We start from the raw sequence: 20058 nt of genomic DNA, 5'->3' as shown, positions 1-20058 counted from the left end.
TAGCAGGTACATGCTGTGGAGGGAGGCTGAGCCTCTACTCAGGGGCTGTAAAATTGTGAGCTTCTTTCCTTCTGTGTGTGGGCATTCTTGATTTTGACATGCTAAGTCATCAGGCTGGGGAAGTGGGGGATTCACTGGTTTGTCTGCCCCTTGGGGATCTCCTGGTAACTATTAATACACATTTATAAATGAATAACTGCCTCCCTCATCTTCATTATCATTAAAGTGGGTTAAAATGCATAAAAACAGAACCACTATGTCATCCAGCCCCCACCTGCATAGGGATTCACTGAAGAAATGTCTCCACACAAAGACATGGGTGTATGTATTCACAGCAGCTTTATCTATCACGGTGACTACATAGACAACTGGTGCTTGTTCATATGGTACTGTCACCAACTAAACTCGCTTAAAGAGGAAGACATGATGACACATGTGGAAAGTTTTGAGAACATTATATACAGAGACATTAAATACAAGAGAGGGTCCACTGTGTAATTTTGTTTGATGTAGTTTCAGAAAAGACAAACTATATTGGTAGGAAGAAGAAGGGGGGTGCTGCAAAGGGAATTAGGGCCCCTTTAGGGATGATGTAAGCACTTGTCTTGCTATTGTTGTCACTGCAGCTGCCAGCATTCATTGGGTCACATAGTTTAAGATACTTCAGTAACATAACTAGGAAATGTAGGTGTGCTTAGATAAGAGTTTTTAAGCTTCACCAGTGGAGAAAGCAAAACTGTATGCATTTCTTACACAAAGGCAACTAAGTGGACCTCCTCCAAGGCCTAGGGTCTCCTAGACTATGTTAACGATTGATGCTCAGGTTTCATTCTGCAAGAGACAATTGTATAGCTGTACAGGTCTTAAGGCACCTATCATTCCTGCTTGGTTGCAGGGGCTCCTTCAAATAGAGACAAGATATTAAGACCCTCAGCAGCTGCCCCATAACACAGTCCTGCTGGAGTTGGTGTGTCTCCTGCACAGGGGATACTCACCCTGCCTCCATCATGCAACTCTCCAAGGATGAGAGAGTAAGTAGTAAATGGTGATTTGGTCAATTCAGTGTGCATATCCAGTCAGCAAGTCTCACAACCATGACGTGAAAAATGCCTGCCCTCCTCAGCACACACAGGATCAAGAAACAGAGCAGGGCCTAAAGGCAGTTCCTGAGCCGTTTAGAAGTTATGTGCCATTCTGGACTCAATGGCACTGAAACCATCAGTAGGAGAAAGAATTCCTGGGTCACATCCTGAATGAAGCTGGAGAGATGGCTCAGAGGTTAAGAACACTGGGTGCTCTTCCAGTGGTCCAGAGTTCAATTCCCAGCAACCACAGGGTGGTTCATAACCATCATATGAGGTCCTCTTCTGGCCTGCAGACAGAAAAGTATATGCATACTAAATAAAAATTTAAAAAGTGATCCTGAATGAGATGCTTGTTAGAGTCTGAAGTCCAGCAAACATGTTTCAGTGTCAGCCTAGAACTCTGTTTAAAGTAATGAAGTTTCTCCAAGGTGCTTCATAAGCGTTCTGATGATTCTATAAATCTTTGTCACTCTTGTTTAAAACGACACTAATCTTGCCTTTTGGAGTCCTTAGTAAATTCTTGATTTTCAAATAGCTTGCAAATGTAATTATGGGTTTTTTGTTTGTATGTTGATCCTCAGTACTGGGTCAGCCTCCTGAGGACAGGACCCAATCAGACACTGGCATCATCGAGTCTGGGGTCTGTGGTTAGCACAAAAATAGACTGGGTTGCTAAAGGTTTATCTAGAAGGTAGATGGTGAATGTTGGGATCTTTAGATGCTAGGAAAACTGCTGAGTAACAAGGCTTGGCCCCTGGGAGTCCCTTCCTAAAAACAGGGCTTTATCTTATTGACTCTGTGAGAACCAGGGGTTAAACTGGAAATCGCAGTGTTGAATAAATGATTAGCTTTAGATTTCAGGGGCAGCCAATGGCGTCCTGCGGGTTCCTGGATGATGTGATGTTGCCACTGCCCACCTTCCACGAGAGGGGGAGATTGCAAACACTTGGAAGTTTCCATGGCTTATAGATTCACCTGCTTCATCTCTGTCCCTTACCATCAGCCAAGATATAAAAACATGACCTGGAACCCTCCAGACACAAACAATGCACGCCTGTGCACTCAAAACTAAGAGCATGGGTGAGGTGTCCCAGATGCACTACCCCAGAGCTGAAGGCACCAGTGGTTGACTTAATCCCTGTGGCAGGCCAAGCCCAGGAGGAGGCCAGCAGGACAAGGAGGCATCTACCATGGTGATGTGGAGATAGTGAGGGCCAGTGGGCTTTTACTGCATCTGACAGATGCACATTTTACTTACCTCATAAGGAGAAAAGTGCTCAGGTGTGGAATATACCCTGGCATGGTGGAAATTATCAAAAGCATAGGCATAGATTTTTTTTTTTTAAGCGGGCAGGTAGTTCATACTGGTATCCTAAGGCCAGATTGACCTGTGAACAAAATATTGTAACAAGCAGCTGTCATGATTCCCATTGTCAATCACTTAAAAAAAAAAAAAGAGCCACTTAGAGAAAAGCCATCATTTCTGTGTTTTTGAGGAGTGTGTGTCTTCAAAATCATTCCTTTTCTCTTTCCTACAGAAGTTTGAAGATGATGTCAACTATTGGCTAAACAGAAACCATATATATATACTATGGTGACTACTACCAAGTCATTATGATGAAGACACAGCCACTGGTCCCCGCAGCCGGGAAGCTCCAGTCACGGAGCCACTGTCAACTATGACTATTAAGCCCCCTGAGGTGCCACAGAGCCTGTGCCTTGCTTCAGCAGGCCTTCCTTACTGTAACACGTGAACATCAGGTTAAAGGAGAGAATATAAGTAAGTGCCTTTTATATTTCATGTATATACTTAACAATACATCTCCCTTAAAAATAGAAATAAAGGCATTTTTTTAAAAAGAGAATTTACTTGGGAGAAAAGCCGTGACAATTCTAACCGCCTCCATTTTTGAAGTTAGCATGTCATCTGAAGGCCTCTCTATTTCCTTCCAGGAATCCTTTCAGTGTCTAGCCAGCATGGGAGGGAAAGCCAGGGGTGTCTGCTTGTTAAAATGTAGTTGGTACTAAATGCAAAATATCAATTCCATAGGAACATTCAGTTGGTGATGTGTTAATTTTAGTTTTAAACATGATCTGGAAAGTTCTCACCAGCAGTGAGGGGCTTTCTCTGCTGTGGGATGCAGGCCAGAACAGGGCCTATTTTTTAACAAGCCATGCAGGAAAGAGAGCACAAACTGACTTGAAGATTAGTGGAATCAGAATGACACTTCCATAAAAATTTTAATGAGCTTCAATCAACCCACAAAGATTTCTTTAAAATGACTTTCCATTTCTCATGAAGTTTAAACAAGCTGAGTGAAAGAAAAAGGAAGTGTATTGGGATGGGCAGAGGAGAAAGAGGAAGGTGAGGAATGGAGATAGTAAGAGGCCTTTCAGAATGGGTGTCACATTGTGTTGGATCCCAGTACTCTGACAGTATCACGGAAACGTGTTACTCTTTTCCTAAAAACTGTAGGCTACTTTTTATATCCTCTCTGGAACACTGTGACTTACAAGATCTAAGGAGTAAATGACTCCTTCTTAAAAGGGTCTTGCCTTCAGGATAAAGTGCTTCTGAGCAATCCTAAGTTATTAGGAAACATGACTTGGGTAAATAAAAAGTGTAATAAATGCACACCACCTAAGTCTTCCCATTTAAAGCTAGGTGTGGTGGTCCCTGTCTGTAACCCCAGCACTGGGAGCTGAGCAATGAAGACTGCTTGAGTCCAAACAGTGAGAGAAGTTGCCTGAAGCAAATGAAAAATGAGCATGGAGGACTTTCTAGGTGTTGATTTCAGTGGGAGCAAGTACATTTTCACTGCTGCAAAGCCATTATCACCATCAACTCTAGAACATTTCTATCACCCTAAACCAAGCTGTCCCAATTAGACACTGCCTCTCCATGCCACCACCATGGTCCTGGTAAACCTCATTCTTTTCAAATTTTAGTGTATTTTAGTTATCATACATAATGGAGGAGTTCTCTGTGATCTTGTCACAGTCACTTTACCTTTGTTCACCCTCTCACTGTCTCAGATTTCTTCATCCCCCAAATTGCCTCCCTGTTTCCGTGTCTCACATAGGTTTGCATTGCTAACCCAAGATCCTGCATGAAAGAAAACATGTATTTGTTTTTCTTTCACCATATTCCCCTCCATCTCCCTTTCCCCATTTTCTTGCAAAACACATAATTTTGTTCCTCTGTGTGTGTGGACTGAACTTCTGACGGGTAGGCAGTGACACAACGAAGTCCGAGAAGCCTGAAATCTTACAACCAAGGAAACTGGTGAGACAAACCCCAGTCCCAGACAGAGGGCTCAAAGGGCCCCTGAGAAGACATTGATACAAGCATCTGAGTCCAAACAGCCAAGGGACCTGGGTTCCTTTGTCCATTTTGTTGTCTTTTTTCTGTAGAAGGAAAGCTGGTGGTTAGGTGTCTTAACTTTAATTTTATTGCTGTGAAGAGACACCATTACCAAGGTAACTCTTAGAAAACACATTTAACTGGGGCTGGCTTAGTTTCAGAGGTTCAGTCCATTATCATCATGATAGCTTCTAGACAGACATGGTGTTGGAAGAGCCAATTTCTACATCTTGATCCAAAGGCAACAGCGGACAGCAAGGAGGAGAGGAGGAGAGGAGGAGGGTCTCTTCTGTGCTGGGCAAAGCCTGAGTATAGAAGGCCTCAAAGCCCACTTATGAAATAACACAGTCCTACAACAAGGCCTTACCTCCTAATTGTGCCACTCCTTATGGCCGAGAATTCAAACCACCACACCCCTGCTGTATAGGAATGAACAGAATTTTAAGTGCTATTTGATTCTAGTAGTTATTTTAGTAAAATGTTCTCCCAGACTGCACTTTCTAGCACAGTGGCTAGAGAGAACAGGCTTTTGTTGGGGCAATTATTTTTTAACGCCAGGTTAAAATCCTAATTCCTGAAATAAAAAAGAAAACCCAGGGAACTTACCATTAATGTTAGCTTATTAGGGTGGCTATGAATGTAGTATGTGGCTTAAATAATAATAATAATTTTCTTGCAATTCTAAAAGATGTAAGTTCAAGATAAGAAATAGGCAGGAACTCAGCATGGCAATACATGCCCATCAGCCCAATGTTTAAGAGGAATTGAATCATGAGTACAAGTGAGATTCTGTCTTAAGAATAGTAAAAATAGGGTTGGGGATTTAGCTCAGTGGTAGAGCGCTTGCCTAGCAAGCGCAAGGCCCTGGGTTCGGTTCCCAGCTCCGAAAAAAAGAAAAAAAAAAAAAAGAATAGTAAAAATAATGTCAGCAGGATACCTTCACACACACACACACACACACACACACACTCTGCCATCTAGGCTTACACATAGCTGCTTTGCTGTGTTCTCACAGCATCTGTAAATGCAGATGTGTGGTATTTAACTTTCCTTTCCTTTCGAAAGGATGCCAGTCAGACTAGATGAGGGTCCACTCTGAAGACTTTATCAGAACCTAACTTAATAGAACATATGTCTAAACTCTGCGGTCCTCCAATGGAGGGAAAATTTAGATCACAACATACGAATTTTGAACCGTGCAATACAGCCCCTGACACAGTGTGTCTTTCCCCAAGTCCTGAGGTCCCTGGGAAGGCTACCATTTCTATTCACATTCAGTCTTATGTTTGTTTCCTATTCAATGTCCACAAGATTTTACTGTACTTACCTGAAGTATAAGAAGAGTATATCTACCTTGTTCTCTTAACGTTTCTTCCTGCATTTTTTGGTTCTTTTTTTTTTTTTTCCGGAGCTGGGGACCGAACCCAGGACCTTGCGCTTCCTAGGTAAGCGCTCTACCACTGAGCTAAATCCCCAGCCCCTCTTCCTGCATTTTTTAAAAAAACGATCTGTTTATTTGCATTTGCCAACTCATTCTGGAATTTTTTTTTTTAATTTCTATTTATTTATTATGTATACGTCATGCAGCTTCCTGCCTGCATGTGCGCCTACAGGCCAGAAGAAGGCATCAGACCTCATTACAGATGGTTGTGAGCCACCATGTGGTTGCTGGGAATTGAACTCAGGACCTCTGGAAGAGCAGTCAGTGCTCTTAACCGCTGAGCCATCTCTCCAGCCCCTCTTCCTGCATTTTAAACTTAGTAATTGGTGTTAAGTCAAATATTTGGACTCTTAATCATGGATCTTTATATCACATTAGTTTAACTTCAAACCAATGAACATAAAACTTCAGCATTGAAGTCTGTAGGGAGTCTTCTGTTATTATACCAAAAACACTTCTCTTTACTGATGTTTCACGCTGTAAAACACTCTAGACCTGAGTACGTTCTAAACAAAAGAGATTTACTTGGACCCATTCCAGCAGTCACATGTGGTGATGGCTTCTCAGCATATGTAGCAGTCAGGGAACACACACCAGAACTCATGCATCAGGGCTGCAATCTTATGGCTGACCTAACTGCATTCCCTCCCTCCCCCCATGACACCGCCTTGGAGAACCATTTTAGGATTAAGTTTCTACCCTTTGGGTGTCTCAGGAAATGAAGCTGAATGCTATCACATGAACCATCAAGCTACGTTCCAGCTCCACCCACTCCACAGCTCAGGTTTCCTGGTGAAAAATCTCTATTTCCCTTGCTTCGATGTAGCTGGAGATGAAAATGGCCCCATCCCTATCATGGTAAGTAAGATGTAAGCCAGGCACATATGTGGGCTAACACGGTGATGAAAACAGAAAAGTCTTGTTGCCTTTGGATACTGTGGTATCAAATTCTCAGAATTACAGATTTCTCTAACACCCATCAAAGGTACCAATCAACACCAAGAAGGGTTAGGTCAACTAAGCAAATTATTTTGATAGATACACGACAAAGTTAGCATGCAACTCTTGTTTCTGAAGAATCACTAAAGAACCTCCAAATTCCCTACTGCCTTACCAGACGAAACTTGACAGCAATACAAGACTCACCCCAACTTCTATCAAGATCACATGACTGACGACCACCAGGGTCATAATCAAAAATAATGCCATAAGGTTCTACCTGACTAGAAGGCTGGGCTCAGTATTCAATTCCGCAGCTGCAACCCAAGTCACTCAGATTATGATTTGTACCTTGTTGGAGCCCAAACTGTAGCAATCTCTCCCCATAAGCAATAGCAGTGACATCCCAAAGGAAACCACTTCCAAATAGCAGCCTCTGGCTGCTTAAAAAGTTATAGATTCAGTAGTTAGTAAACAGTAGGGATTTATTGCTTATAGTTCTGAGAGCTACAAAGTCTAAGATCAAAGTGCTAACAAAATTTGGAGTCTGGTAAAGGCCACTTTCTGGTTCACAGATGATGCCTTCTCAGAGTAGCAGTAGAAGCAGTAAGCAAGTGCCACTGGGACTCCTATAGAAAGGGTGCCCCTCTGCCTTCATCAATTTACATAGACGCGCCATCTCTTAACACTACTGCACTGAAGAGTAGATATCTTCATGTAGACCCTGCTGGACCACAGCAGCCATTCCCTAACAACCCCTCAACTTCATTTCCCTCTCTGACTAAGATACTATCATGCTTAATTCAAACTTCAGTGTTTTCTTCACTGCTTTACTCACCTCCTTAGAGGACTCACTGTACACATCTGCTTCTCTTCTACTACTTTGAAACTATTCTATGGATACAAGAAGAAAGAATTAGTGTGCAATAAGCTAAGGGAATTCCAGGTCTTCAGGATTTTGGACACTCCTAATTATACATAAAGCTCTGAGCTATTTCTGTTCACATTCTTCTTTGGTCCAAATTTAGCATTACTAATTTCCCAAGCAGGCTTCTGCTTGCTCACCCCATCTCTGTAAATGATGCATCACTTAGTTCAGATCAAAATAACAGGGTCTAAGAGAAAGAGGCTGGGGGTGTAGCTAATGACCAAGTAAGTGCTTGGCGTGTGTGTGTGTGTGTGTGTGTGTGTGCGTGTGTGTAGGCTGTTCTTGACTCTTCCTTCTCACATCAGGCTCAATCTTCAGTGCAGCTTCAGAACCTGGTAAATTTATCGTGACAGACTCAGAGCACCTTTGGCTGAATTCTACAGCTTTTTTTTTTTTAAATAGAAAAACAAAACAAAACAAAAAACCCTATTTAAAAAAAGAAAAAGCCCACCATGGTTTTGAAAACTAGAACAAGCTCACACCCGGTCCACACCTTTATCCCTTGGGCATCTGCTTAGGTTTCTGCTGCCACCATGGAGGGACAATCTCCTTGGAGAGAGGCTGTTTTTGAGCATTGTGCTTTCCTTCCATTTATTTTAACGTGCAAAATAAAATCGCAGCACAAAGAATTCTTAGTGAAAATGAAAACTCCTACGGCTTTCATCTGAATTCCACACCAGAGAAATGGAAGTTTCAGTTCCACCTGGTCTGTGCTGCTACACAAAACTTACCTCAACCCCAGCCCCAAATCCCCAGCGCTGAAGGGACTCTGGGACTTGAGACTTCAGACTCTGAGGCTTCAGCATTGGGATTTAGCATGTTCAAATTGCATAGTTCAGGAGAGTGTTCCCAAGTGGAACAAAATAAATTCTGAAATCTGAAACAGTTGGTTTTCAGCATTTCAGATAAAAGACATATACATGTGTGTATCATATGCACAGATTCAGCCCACGTGGCACACAGATGGTTCTAACAGCCACACATTAAGTTAAATATGGTATAAATCTGGACGTTCTCCGAACTCCCTCAAACTAAGATCTCATGTGTTATTCTCTGCAACCCCACATCTGATGCAAAGCAAAAAAAAATCTTTGTAGCCCAAAGCCCATGACTGACGAGTTTCAATATTTTATTAAAATAGCATATTTAACCATGGTTAACCAAGAATATGTTAACATTGTCCCCACCCCCACCCCAATATGCAGCACAACACAGTAGTGATTTCAAATATCTTTGATCAAGAACCAACAGGGATGTTTCAAAGTCAAGTCTGTAACTGAAAACTAGACCTTCAGAAAATTCAGAATTAAAAAAGAAATGCAAAGCTTTCCAATGGAGTTCTTTCATCTGTCCCCAAATAAACACTGGTGCACTGCCCAGCTGGCCATACCTCTAGGTTTGTATTCTTTATGCATAGTGTAACATCTCATTTATAAAGTACTCACTTTTATAAATAAAATTGGCATTTTCCACCCCATTTAATGTTTCTTTTCAGCTTCACAAAGAAACCAGTAAATAAAACTGTCAGTGACAGTTACAGCATACACTCTAACAGCAAGATAAAAAAACCTGAAAATAGCAGAGAATGCATCTAGGCTGTTGTGCATAAAAAAGACAGAGTTAAAAAGTGCAAGGCAAAGTCTGCAGAGTTCAAGGGAGCTTTTAGGCACATCAGTGTCTTTAAAGCAAGCTTCAGAATAAAATTCCAGTTTGTTCTTCATGACACCTGTTTAAGTCTTAAAAAAAAAAAAAAAATCCCACAAAAGTCCACCTTATAAAGTAAAATAGAGTCTCGCATCCCAAGGCTAACTCAGCTGTGGCGCGTCCGGCCCTTCTTCACTCTGGCAGGCTTGGGTTTAGGGATGTACTGGTTATTAGCCTGGTACTCTAGTTCCTTCCGGAAATAGTGGATGGCTTTGTTCAATCCTTCCTCCAATGGAACCTGTTGGAGTGAGAAAAAGGAACAAGGTAACCATTAACAGACAGACTTCCTTGAAGCAAACAGCAGAGTGCCCTAGAGACGAGAGGTTGCCATCAGTCTCCTGCTTCATGAGGTCATTGAAAGCTTCACTCTAAAGAGAAGTGCACCAAGGCCACTTCAGAGATGCTAACATCCTTTAGAGCTGCTTTCATAACACATACTGTACAGTGTCAGCAAGTGACACTGTGGCAGTGACGTCAGACCTTTGAAGTTCCTGAGTCTCTTCCTGCAGGCTTGCCTATGACAGTTGCAAAGACTGAAACATATGCAGGTCTGCTCTTGGGAGGAAACCCTTCACGGAAGATGCTCTGAGGAGGCTGTCTGCAGCTGTCGGAGGCTGTCTGCACTTGTCTCACTGGGCCTCCCTAGTGATACACCTGAACTTGTACCAACAGCACAGGTAGGGAAGGACCCATGAAACATGACAGTGAAAGCAATCTTAACCAGGAGCTGGAAACAGGAAACAGAAACCAACTAGCTGCTGAGTCAATGTATCGTGTAGGCAAAACACAAGCATAAATGAAATGAACAAAACCAGAAAACTCGAACTAGGATCTTTGCTTCTGCGCTTCACGTTGTTCAATTGGGACAACTAGATTTGAAGTCTGAGCAAACTCGGTTGGATTTCATTTACCAATTTTCTATCCTTTGCAGACCTCTCAAACTCAAGGTATCACACAGCACAGCTCCATCTACCCCATGTTTATCCTCCCTTTAATATGTCTTTGCTTCTGTCACAGCTGTTGGCTACATGCTTGCTCAGAAAAAAAAAAGATGCGTCTTACTCCTGCAACCTGGATGGCGGGAAATTTTCAACAATGGTAGACATATGTAGCCTGGGAGATGGGTGCTCGAGGACAGGGGAGGAGCTCTCCACTAACAGATGGAGACTGGGGTTCAGAGTATGAATGCAGCCTAGCAGTGAGGGAGAGTCAGGTAGATTTCAGTGTCTAGCACAGTGACCTAATGCTGTGATCCGTTAATATAGTTCCTCACATCGTGGTGACCCCCAACTATAAAATTATTCTATTGTCACTTCATAGTTGTAATTTTTCTACTGTTGTATGGTAAATATCTGAAATGCACCCTCCCCCTGGGGGGTCTAGAGCCACAGACTGAGAACTGTTGGTCTCGTAGGTCAGATATGAAGAGCTGAGCAGTGTAGGAGGCTCAGGAGGGTATGGAAACCCACATTCCACAATGCCTTTCGGTCTTCACACTTTCCAGCTCGAGTTCCAACAGCATGGGAGCGTTATGCCTAGACCGCCTTTGTTTACAGAAATCTCACCTGGTCCATCCCCAGACACCAGGGCCCTGCAATTATGCTGCTGTTACCCTCTGGTGATTTGGATTTGAAAGGTCCCCCAGATTATGATGCTATTCCAGGAAAGTGGGGCCTCTGGAGATTGTATCTGCCCCTGGCCCCTTGCTTCCTAGCCCTGCAGCGTGAGAAGCAACAGCCACAGACTCGTAGCTCTGGCTGCCATGCCTTCCCTGCCATGATGTACTGGAATCCTATGACACTGTGAGCCAAAATAACCCTTCTCTCCCTTTTAAGTTCCTTCTCTAAGGTACCTTGTTACAGCACTGAGGAAAACAACAACATAGACCTTAACACTGCCTTTGGAGATTGATGTATGTCAGAGGCAAGAGGAACATTCACCCTGGTGGACGAGGACTACTGTCAGAGTCTCTTTATCAGGCTGACCTGTGCACATGTCTGTGAGATGCTGCCCTGGTTGTCGTAACTCATGTAGGACAGCCCAGTCTACTGAGGAGAGCCCTATTTCCTTGGGAGGCTGTCGTGAGATGTATACGAAAACTAGCTGAGCACAAACCAGTGAGCCAATCAGCAGCCCTCTTCCATGGTGCCTACTTCCAGGTTGCTGTTCTGACTTCCCTCAGTGATAAACTATGACCTGGAAGAGTAGGACAAATAATCCTTTTTCCTCCCCAAGTTACTTTTGGTCAGAGAGTTTTATCACAGCAACTGAATAAGAAAGGACAATGTGTTTATGCACTCTTGAGAAAACAGAGGTCATATAGGAGGCCCAAGCCATTTTTACTAACAGGATCACATACCACTGAATGGCCTATGGAGAAAACCTTGTACTTGCCTGGATGTTCAAACTCTCCCTATTTCACAGGAAACCTAACAAGGGCCAAAGCTTAGGAGGAGAAGGACAAGGGAGGAAATGCATTTCTCCCAAGGCAGTGGGAGTCCTTCAAACTTACCACAGGCTCCCACCCCAGCATCAGTTTTGCTTTTTTGATGTCTGGTTTTCTTTTCTGTGGATCATCCTGAGCTTCAGAGAGAAACTGAATTTCACTTCCACTACCTGAGTTATTGGGGAAAAAAAAAAAAAGGTAAGGCCAAGTGCATCCAGGGAGCAATGTTTTACCATCTACAGCAGGGGAAATAATCCTATCTGTAAGCAGGAACCCTACAGCTCTAACAAAGCCACAAAGGACAGTCCTCACAAACACAGGAGTGCAGCTGCATGGTTATTACCAAGCAACCACATGCAGGTGCCAGGCTTTCTTCTGGTCCCACAAGAGCTTCCTAGGAGGGCAAAAGGGCTTGTGCCAAGGACAAATCTTTACCTCATGGAACAGGTACACCTCATAAACACAAATATATAAATGTGGGCTGGAAGCATCTTGGAGGTGGATGTTCCTAATGGGCCATACCTGGGTCCCTTTCAGTGGCTTATACTGTTCTGTTCTTACATGCAGATGGTAACTTGGAACCCAGGAAAACCTGGCCATCAATGCTCTACCAGAGCAAGCACAGAACTAAGTCACTCACATGAGATGTCAGCTCTGATGTGAAGGAAAAAAAAGCCTGGCTTAGCACCTAAGGGTGGGGACTAGACCCTAGTGACCACAAAAGAGAGCTACTGCAGTGACCACCAGGCAGACCTGGGTAAGTCACATAGCACAGTCACACACAAAGTCACAAAGCAGCAAGGCTGAAATCCTAAGTTCTCCTTAGTTTGCAGGCCAGGGTTTTCTAAACTGTGAAGTTCACCTGGATCACTGCTGTACGTACACACACACACACACACACACACACACACACACACACACCACACAGAGACACACACACGCACACACACACACACGCACGCACGCACGCATACACACGCACGCACACACACCACACAGAGACACACACACACGCACGCACACACACACGCACGCACGCACACACACACGCACACACACACACGCACGCACACACACCACACAGAGACACACACACACACACAGAGACACACACACACACGCACACACACACACCACACAGAGACACACACACACACGCACACACACACACGCACACACACACACCACACAGAGACACACACACGCACACACACACACGCACACACACACACACCACACAGAGACACACACACACACAGACACACACACAGACACACAGACACACACACGCACACACACACACCACACAGAGACACACACTCTGCAGGCCAGGGTTTTCTAAACTCTGAAGTGCACATGGATCACTGTGCACACTCTGATCCAAAAGCCTAGAGTTCACACGCACAGATACCAAAGTATCTGGCCCATGGACTCCATCTGGGCAGTAGAGGTTTCAAAGGCATGGTGACTGGAGGTCTATGGTGACTGGAGGTCCTCGCCTCAACAGTGGGAATGTGTAACTGGGAAACTAGTCTTAATGGGGTTGCTAGAACCACACAGCAGAAGACTTCAGTCTCTACTGTAACATGAAAATAGGATTCCAGCTGTACATAGTTGCTCACCACAGCCCTCAGCCAAGAAGGAGGAGCCCATTCAGCCAAGAGGATCAAGTCAGAGCATCTTGAAGCACACCTATCATATAATGGTCTAAGCCAGACTGGCATGCCCTAAAATCAAGGTTCTGGATTGGAGAGCAGGTTTTCCAGAGCTTTAGCGAGTCTGAGAATGAGGCCAGGTCAGGAAGTACCTTCTTGGCACCGTAACCCAAGAGCCAGGCCAGACCCAGAACACCCTGTTCCTTGATGGGAGTACTGTTTCAATGTCACACTTTCTGATCCAGCCTGGTCAGAGCTAATGTCCCTCTCTCCATGCTCCTGAAATGTGGTCTCAATGGGAGCAGTGCTCCTTGCACCTGTGTCACACCTGGAGGTCAAATGTCTGCCCTCCACTCCATCAAGACCTACAACTGGACCTAGGAGGCAAACCCATCTCGTTTCATCCTCCCTCTAATCTCCAACTCAGAAAAACTAGCAGTGTTTACTTGTTAAAATCACTGCTCTGATACAATTAATCAACGTCTACTTTCTAAGGAAGGTGCTGCTAACGCAGGGGGAATACAGATGAGGTCTTTCAGAGTGGAGTAGCCTACTTACCAACAAGGTTTTTAATTAACTGAGCAAATTCCAGGATTGTGTGTTCTTCTGGATTTCCCTAAAAAAGAAGTGGATTTTCTTATAAATGTCATGACAATTGCAGCACTTCCCTGCTTGGACCACATATGACTTCAGAGACATTTGCTGCAGTAACCACCAACTCCCAGACGATCCCTTCTCCAAGTAACTTCACCCCAGCTTCTTGTCCCATTGGCACAGTCTGGCGTGGTTTTCATCATGCAAGATACAGACATGTACTACCTTTCACCTCTCTGTTCTGAAGAAGGGCCTTATGTTGTAAGACAAGATCATTTTACAGTACGCATTGGGTGAGCTTCCAGGACGAGTAACTTTAATCTGCCTTTTCCTTTACTTTAGTGCCACTTTGCATGTTTGGTTTCACAATGCTGGCTCACCTAGGACAGCATACTTCCCCTGTGAGAACGGTGCCAACGCCTTCCACAGTGCGGGACTGATGGCCCTCAGAGACAGCTGCAGCAGCAATGGATGCTGACATAGACCAGTGTTCTGGGTGAGCCACAGAGTCTCCATGAGCTTATGAAGGCGGCTTATTGGGGTGGGGTGGGAAGTTGTCAAGGTCTGCCTTTTTCCCATCACACACACTTTCTAACAGCTGCTGCCTTCATCTTTGCAATGCTGAAGATGGAATGCAGGGCCTTTCCCAGGCTAGGCAGGTGCTCCGCCATTTCTTTACCCTGTTATTCTTACTTCAAGTACACTGCCCTAGCACAGACAACAGGAAAGCCTGGGAGGTGTGACTTTTAAATTCCCCCAGCTCCCGATTTCCAAGGCTATCCTGGACCCAGAGATCAAAGTTTCAGGAAGACCCAGGCTTCATTGTAGACACAAAGCAAGGCAAAGTGGCAGAAAAGAGTGATGGAGGGAGACACCATGTAGGGGCTTTGAAGGCTCCTGCCAAATAATTTTGTGATTTGAGGGAGGACAGATTTCTAAACAGCTACAGTCCCTAAATGTTCTTGTACAAAAGTTTTCTAAAATGAATAAGGGAACACAATGTACAGAGAATGTGCAGGTAAAAATAACTGAGCAGGGGACTTCATCCACCTTCCGTGTGTGATCTTTACAGAAAGACTTTCAGGCAGAGGAAGTTCACTACACTGCTCATGAATGCCTCACAATTACCTTCTCTCAGTCTCTTACTTGGCTTTGTTTCACTTGAGTACTTAGCAGATGCCCTATACAAGGAGAGCCTGTCACAAAAGACCCTCTGGCGGCTGCAAAGCAGAGGCAGATGAATGGTACTCACCAGGTTGACAGGGCTGCTGACATTGCTGTTCATCAGTGCTACCAGGCCATTCACTAGATCGCTGAGGAAAAAGGAGAGCTGGGTCAGGCACTGCCTGCCAGAGTGCAGGAGTGCTGAGGGCATGGACCAACCCTTCCCAGACAAAAAGAAACCCAAATGGAAACCTGGATGTGGAAATAAAACCCTGTAAATTAAGATGGTGCTTGTAATGCTAGCATGTTCATGGATGGAATGAGTCCTGTAACACTGGGATTTGCTTTGGTGGGGTGTGGTGGGGTTGGAGGTTATGGGTGACATCTACCCTTTCTGTGCATTTCTGAAAACAATTAATGACCAACAAACATAAGATAAAGTAGGTATATACACCTCCAAGATGGCATCTGATGAAACCTCATATTTAATGTGAACCCACATTGGTCACGGAAACAGAAGTTTCAGATCGCTGTATAAAACAAGCTGCACAGGAATGAATGGACCTCAGTATGCTGACTCCATACTGGCAAATCACAGCGACAGGCAAACCGAGTACTGAAACCAACAGAAGCTGCTGCCCGCCCCAGCCTTCAGCAGCCCACCCCTAACACATCCTATGAAGCTGCCAGGGCATCTGGATGTCTCAGATGAATTGTGATCAGCGGAGCCATGAGGGTGAAGAGAAGTAAGCAAACTTCCGCTTACCAAGGTTTGGGTCTTAGTTTCAGAAGCGTTAAAGTGTAGCTCTGTTAAAGGAAAGTTACTTCGTAAAAATGACACCTCATTGGGAATCTAAGTGCTTGTTCTATGCCCATGCCCAGCAGTTATGGTTCTGAATGAAGTTCACGTGGACACCTCTCCCTCTCCCTCCAGCTTTACCACAAGGCGCAAGCCACTATGGCCCATGATTGGCTTCCAAAGGAAAACCCGAGATTGTTTTGCTTTTCTTTTAACTGGAAAAAAACTTTTTTTTTCTTTTTGGTGTGTCATTTAGTAAGGTTATTTCTGCTTTTCAGTTTTCAACAATGGAAATTTTATATGAATATGCTTAATGTTTTGTTCTCACAGATCAAGTGCAAATGCAAACCACTTTTAATGATTTTTTTTTTTTAAATAGAAACTGGCAAAAAGTCACTTCATCACCATGGCAGTAGTCATTAAATTCACAACACAGTCTTGGGTGTGTCTGTAAGGAGACATTACTACCACTTAGTAGCATCAGAAATGGCTCTTACTGTTAAAAGGGTAGGGTCATGTGGTGCCAGAAGATGGCTGTTTCTTAAGCAGTCATCCTCTTTGGGAGAGGAGGGAGGGCCATACATCTTGTTAACAGAGATTGACAACTTTTAAAGTTAAAATTGTGTAAGTCAAACTCCTTCAGCCTAAAGCTCTTTAAAAGTGTCATTTTGACAAAGTGACTTTTAAGAAATATATAACATGCCTTTATTATGTGAATGAGGACACAGCCCAGCTATGAAAGTATCAGACATGTCATGCCAGATGTCAATGCAGATGACCATATAGGCCTTGGATCCCTGCAGTGCTGCTGAGGCAGCTGTGGCTCTGGGGACAGTTAACCAAGGACAGTAGCTACAGATTGGAACATTGTACTCTTTCACTGCGAAGTAAAAAAAAATCAGTTTCTTAAAATGGTAGGGAGTGTGTTAAAAATAGCCAAACAGTTCTCTACTAAACAGCACATGCGTCAGGAAACTGACCCACAATGTGCCTGCATCCTAGTAATCTCAGATACCAAGACAATGGTAGCATTGCAGAAAAAGGCTCTGCTGAAAGGGTTCACACCTATGAATAAGGAAACTACTTACATCCTCTTTCCAAGGGTTCAGGTAGGTATAGGAGGTAGCCACGCAGGTCACAGCAACTAGGTGTGTAAACTGTGGCCGTGAGAGGCCTAGTGCCATGTGTTTTGTTCTAACTGGGATAGTACACAGCACAGGCATTGCTGAATTCTTAAAAGTTTTTAATCATCTGCCCTTTTTTTCTCCCCACCAAGTGTATCTGGAGATATTTAATTTTGTATGAGATGCCACTGAAACTAGGAAAAAGACAGGTCTCTAACCAGTGCTCCTTGTATTACACCAAGTTTCATGATGGTGGAAGATGAGAACGTCTGGGGCCCTGATTCTATAGTTCAAGGCTGAATCTCTGTCCTTGAAGACATTAAGATCTCCTTGGAAGTGCATGACTGATGGGTGTGTGAAGGGGCATGGGATGAAAACACACTGTTATTATTGTGAAGAGATGGTTCAATACACAGCTACAGAAATGAGCCCCAGTCGATTTCTCCAAGCACATAGTTCAAGCTTTACACTCTAAAACAGAACTGTCCTGAGGGTGGAATGGACAATGTCCCCCTGTGAAACTAACTGTCTCTTAGGATAAACTAATCTACTGGGCAACACATGACCAGCTAACTCTCTTTTCAAGAAACAAACACTGACTGTGTGACTCTTAATTAAGAGTTTACACACTCACAGGGAAAAGTGTACACCGGTTATTTTAACTTTCCATTTTTCTAAGTGGCTTCTATTAAGCTCCTTATCTAGTGACACATGGTTGCGGGGGGCTGAGGCTGGAAGCTCCTTAGCCTGCACCCTATAGCTCCATCTCAGTCTACAGCTCCCTTGGAAGGCTCCACACCCGGGATGGCATTTCCTGGCCAATATCCATTTGAGGAACTTGCATTTAAGAGCAAAAGTACATGTGTTAAAATACAGAACTGCGTTTTATAATGACCAAGGGTGTTGGAAATTTCCATGGAACTTGTACTAGCTATGTGTATGCACAAGGTATGTCAGTGCAGTAGTTGTTTATAATCACCAACTGTGTTGACCAACAAAACTCTAGGTAGAATTCCAAAGACAATAATAAAAGTCACCAAGTGAAAGTATGAGGGAACAAGAGCCTGCCTCAGCTTCAACACAGGACACCATTAAGACACTCTTACCTCATAGTCTTAAAGACTCTGCATGATAAAGAGCCATGTTTTCAAAAATTGGTCGGAAAAAAAAATACGAATCTGCAGGTTTGACGGGTGACTAATTGGCCTGTAGCATTAATTATTCAAGTTCCCCTCAGTGCTGGATAACTTTTAGCTATGCAACACTAGGTGGCAGTAAAATATTAACCAGGAATCATGGAAATAATGGATGAAAATCTACTTCTAAACAGAGAAGCAAGAGGTTTCCAATCAAATATTAAAATTAGCTTAATGCACAGGTGAGCTGTGGAAATAACCAGCACATACAATATAAAGTGAACTGTTACTGCTGTCTTCTACTCAGAACCAAGGATAATTACGAGAGCCTTACCTAACATACTGGAATGCCCGTGTCTGAGACCCAGATCCATATACCTAAAAGGAAACCAAGAGTTAGACCTGAGAAAAACCACTCTGATACTATTAGTGGGGGTCCTTGGAGTTCTGTGGGTCTGACTTCAGAACCAATCCTTGAAGAGGCACTGATATGGGCTTAACATCTTAAGGTTTACAAACCCTCTTAGCCTGGTATATCTAACTTTCATCCCTCATCAAAGAAGCTTCTCATTGCATCAGACAGAAACCATCACAGAAAACCACAACTGGCCAGAATACAGAGAACTGATCATGGAGCGCTCATCCTCAACATACATCTACAATACAACTCCTCTACCCAAGGCTCAGGGAACACTATGGAAAGGGGGATAGGCAGACTTTTGAGAGCCAGAGAAAATCTGCTGTGAGATGAGACTGTGTCTCCGAGAAATGACAGGAAGATAAACTCACAGTACTGCAGCAATGTGGCTGTTGAGCAAGACCCAAAGACAACATGTTAACAAGGTTTCAGACCTAAAACCAGAACGACAGGTAACTAACAACTACTGAGAGAGGGACAACTAGCCCGTCCCAGGGATGGCCCGGTAAGTGGCTACACAGTACCAAATGGTCAGTCAGCCCTGAAATCATATACACATAAACAATACTGAATGGACTCAGTAGGTGTACTTATATATTTAAATGTTTGTGTATAATAATAATGATAATAATAATAATAAGGGAAAAGAGGCCATAAATTTAAAAGGGAGTAAATGGGAATATTGGAGAAAGAGGATACAGGAAGGGTTGAGGGAAAGGGATGAAAGGAAATGATATAACTGTATTTTGATTAAATTATTAAGGAAAATGAAAACATCTTGAGCTACATCTTATACTCTACTTCAGCTCTGATATTTAATATGGGCATATACACATAGATCAAGTTCTTCAAAGGACTGTATCTAAGAACTGACTTCTATCCATATCTTACTGTTCGTCAGGAGTCATGTAAGACCCTGCGAACTGCTATCCTGGACTCTATTTGTGTAACATACACAGCTCACACACAGAATAATGTGAAGAATACTCAGTGGGAACTCTCCACCATGAATGCCCATTACAAGTGATAGAACTCTGCCTAGATAGGTTGATAAACTATGGGGCAGACTTGTTCATAGTTGCATAGCTGGCTCTAAGGGAATTCCAACATATGGCCAAGACCAAGCTAAGATCCTCTAGATGACTGGTAGGAGTTAGAGGTATGGTATGGTATGATATGATATGATGTGATATGATATGATATGATATGATATAATATTAGAGATACAAGTTTAACAGACCTGGTCCCTCTAAACCAAGAA

General features: G+C 43.5%; 1 protein-coding gene and 1 long non-coding RNA gene across 12 annotated transcripts in view; both read right to left on the bottom strand.

Annotated features, from left to right (window-relative positions):
* Nucleotides 1-320: 320 nt before the first annotated feature.
* On the bottom strand, nt 321-8782 carry LOC148003250 (uncharacterized). Its single transcript, XR_015629290.1, has 4 exons — nt 7668-8782; nt 4096-4191; nt 2344-2473; nt 321-1372 (listed from the first exon to the last, which is right to left on the bottom strand). It is a non-coding gene; the product is annotated as an uncharacterized LOC148003250 (long non-coding RNA).
* An 87-nt stretch (nt 8783-8869) lies between these two features.
* The window catches only part of Uxs1 (UDP-glucuronate decarboxylase 1), a 77338-nt gene continuing 66149 nt past the window's right edge, over nt 8870-20058 (bottom strand). For all 11 annotated transcript variants that reach the window (XM_087564719.1, XM_087564720.1, XM_087564722.1 and 8 more), the window contains 5 exons: nt 18714-18757; nt 15409-15469; nt 14121-14178; nt 11974-12077; nt 8870-9699 (listed from right to left, as the gene is read on the bottom strand). In XM_087564719.1, coding sequence (XP_087420845.1) covers nt 9568-9699; nt 11974-12077; nt 14121-14178; nt 15409-15469; nt 18714-18757 — 399 coding nt within the window. In that variant the 3' untranslated portion in view covers nt 8870-9567. The remainder of the gene's footprint in view (nt 9700-11973; nt 12078-14120; nt 14179-15408; nt 15470-18713; nt 18758-20058) is intronic.

This window comes from Rattus norvegicus, chromosome 9, assembly GCF_021556685.1.
Source record: "Rattus norvegicus strain SHRSP/BbbUtx chromosome 9, alternate assembly SHRSP_T2T, whole genome shotgun sequence".
In the NCBI taxonomy this organism is placed as follows: Eukaryota; Metazoa; Chordata; class Mammalia; order Rodentia; family Muridae; genus Rattus; species Rattus norvegicus.
This window is presented reverse-complemented; position numbering and strand designations above follow the sequence as displayed.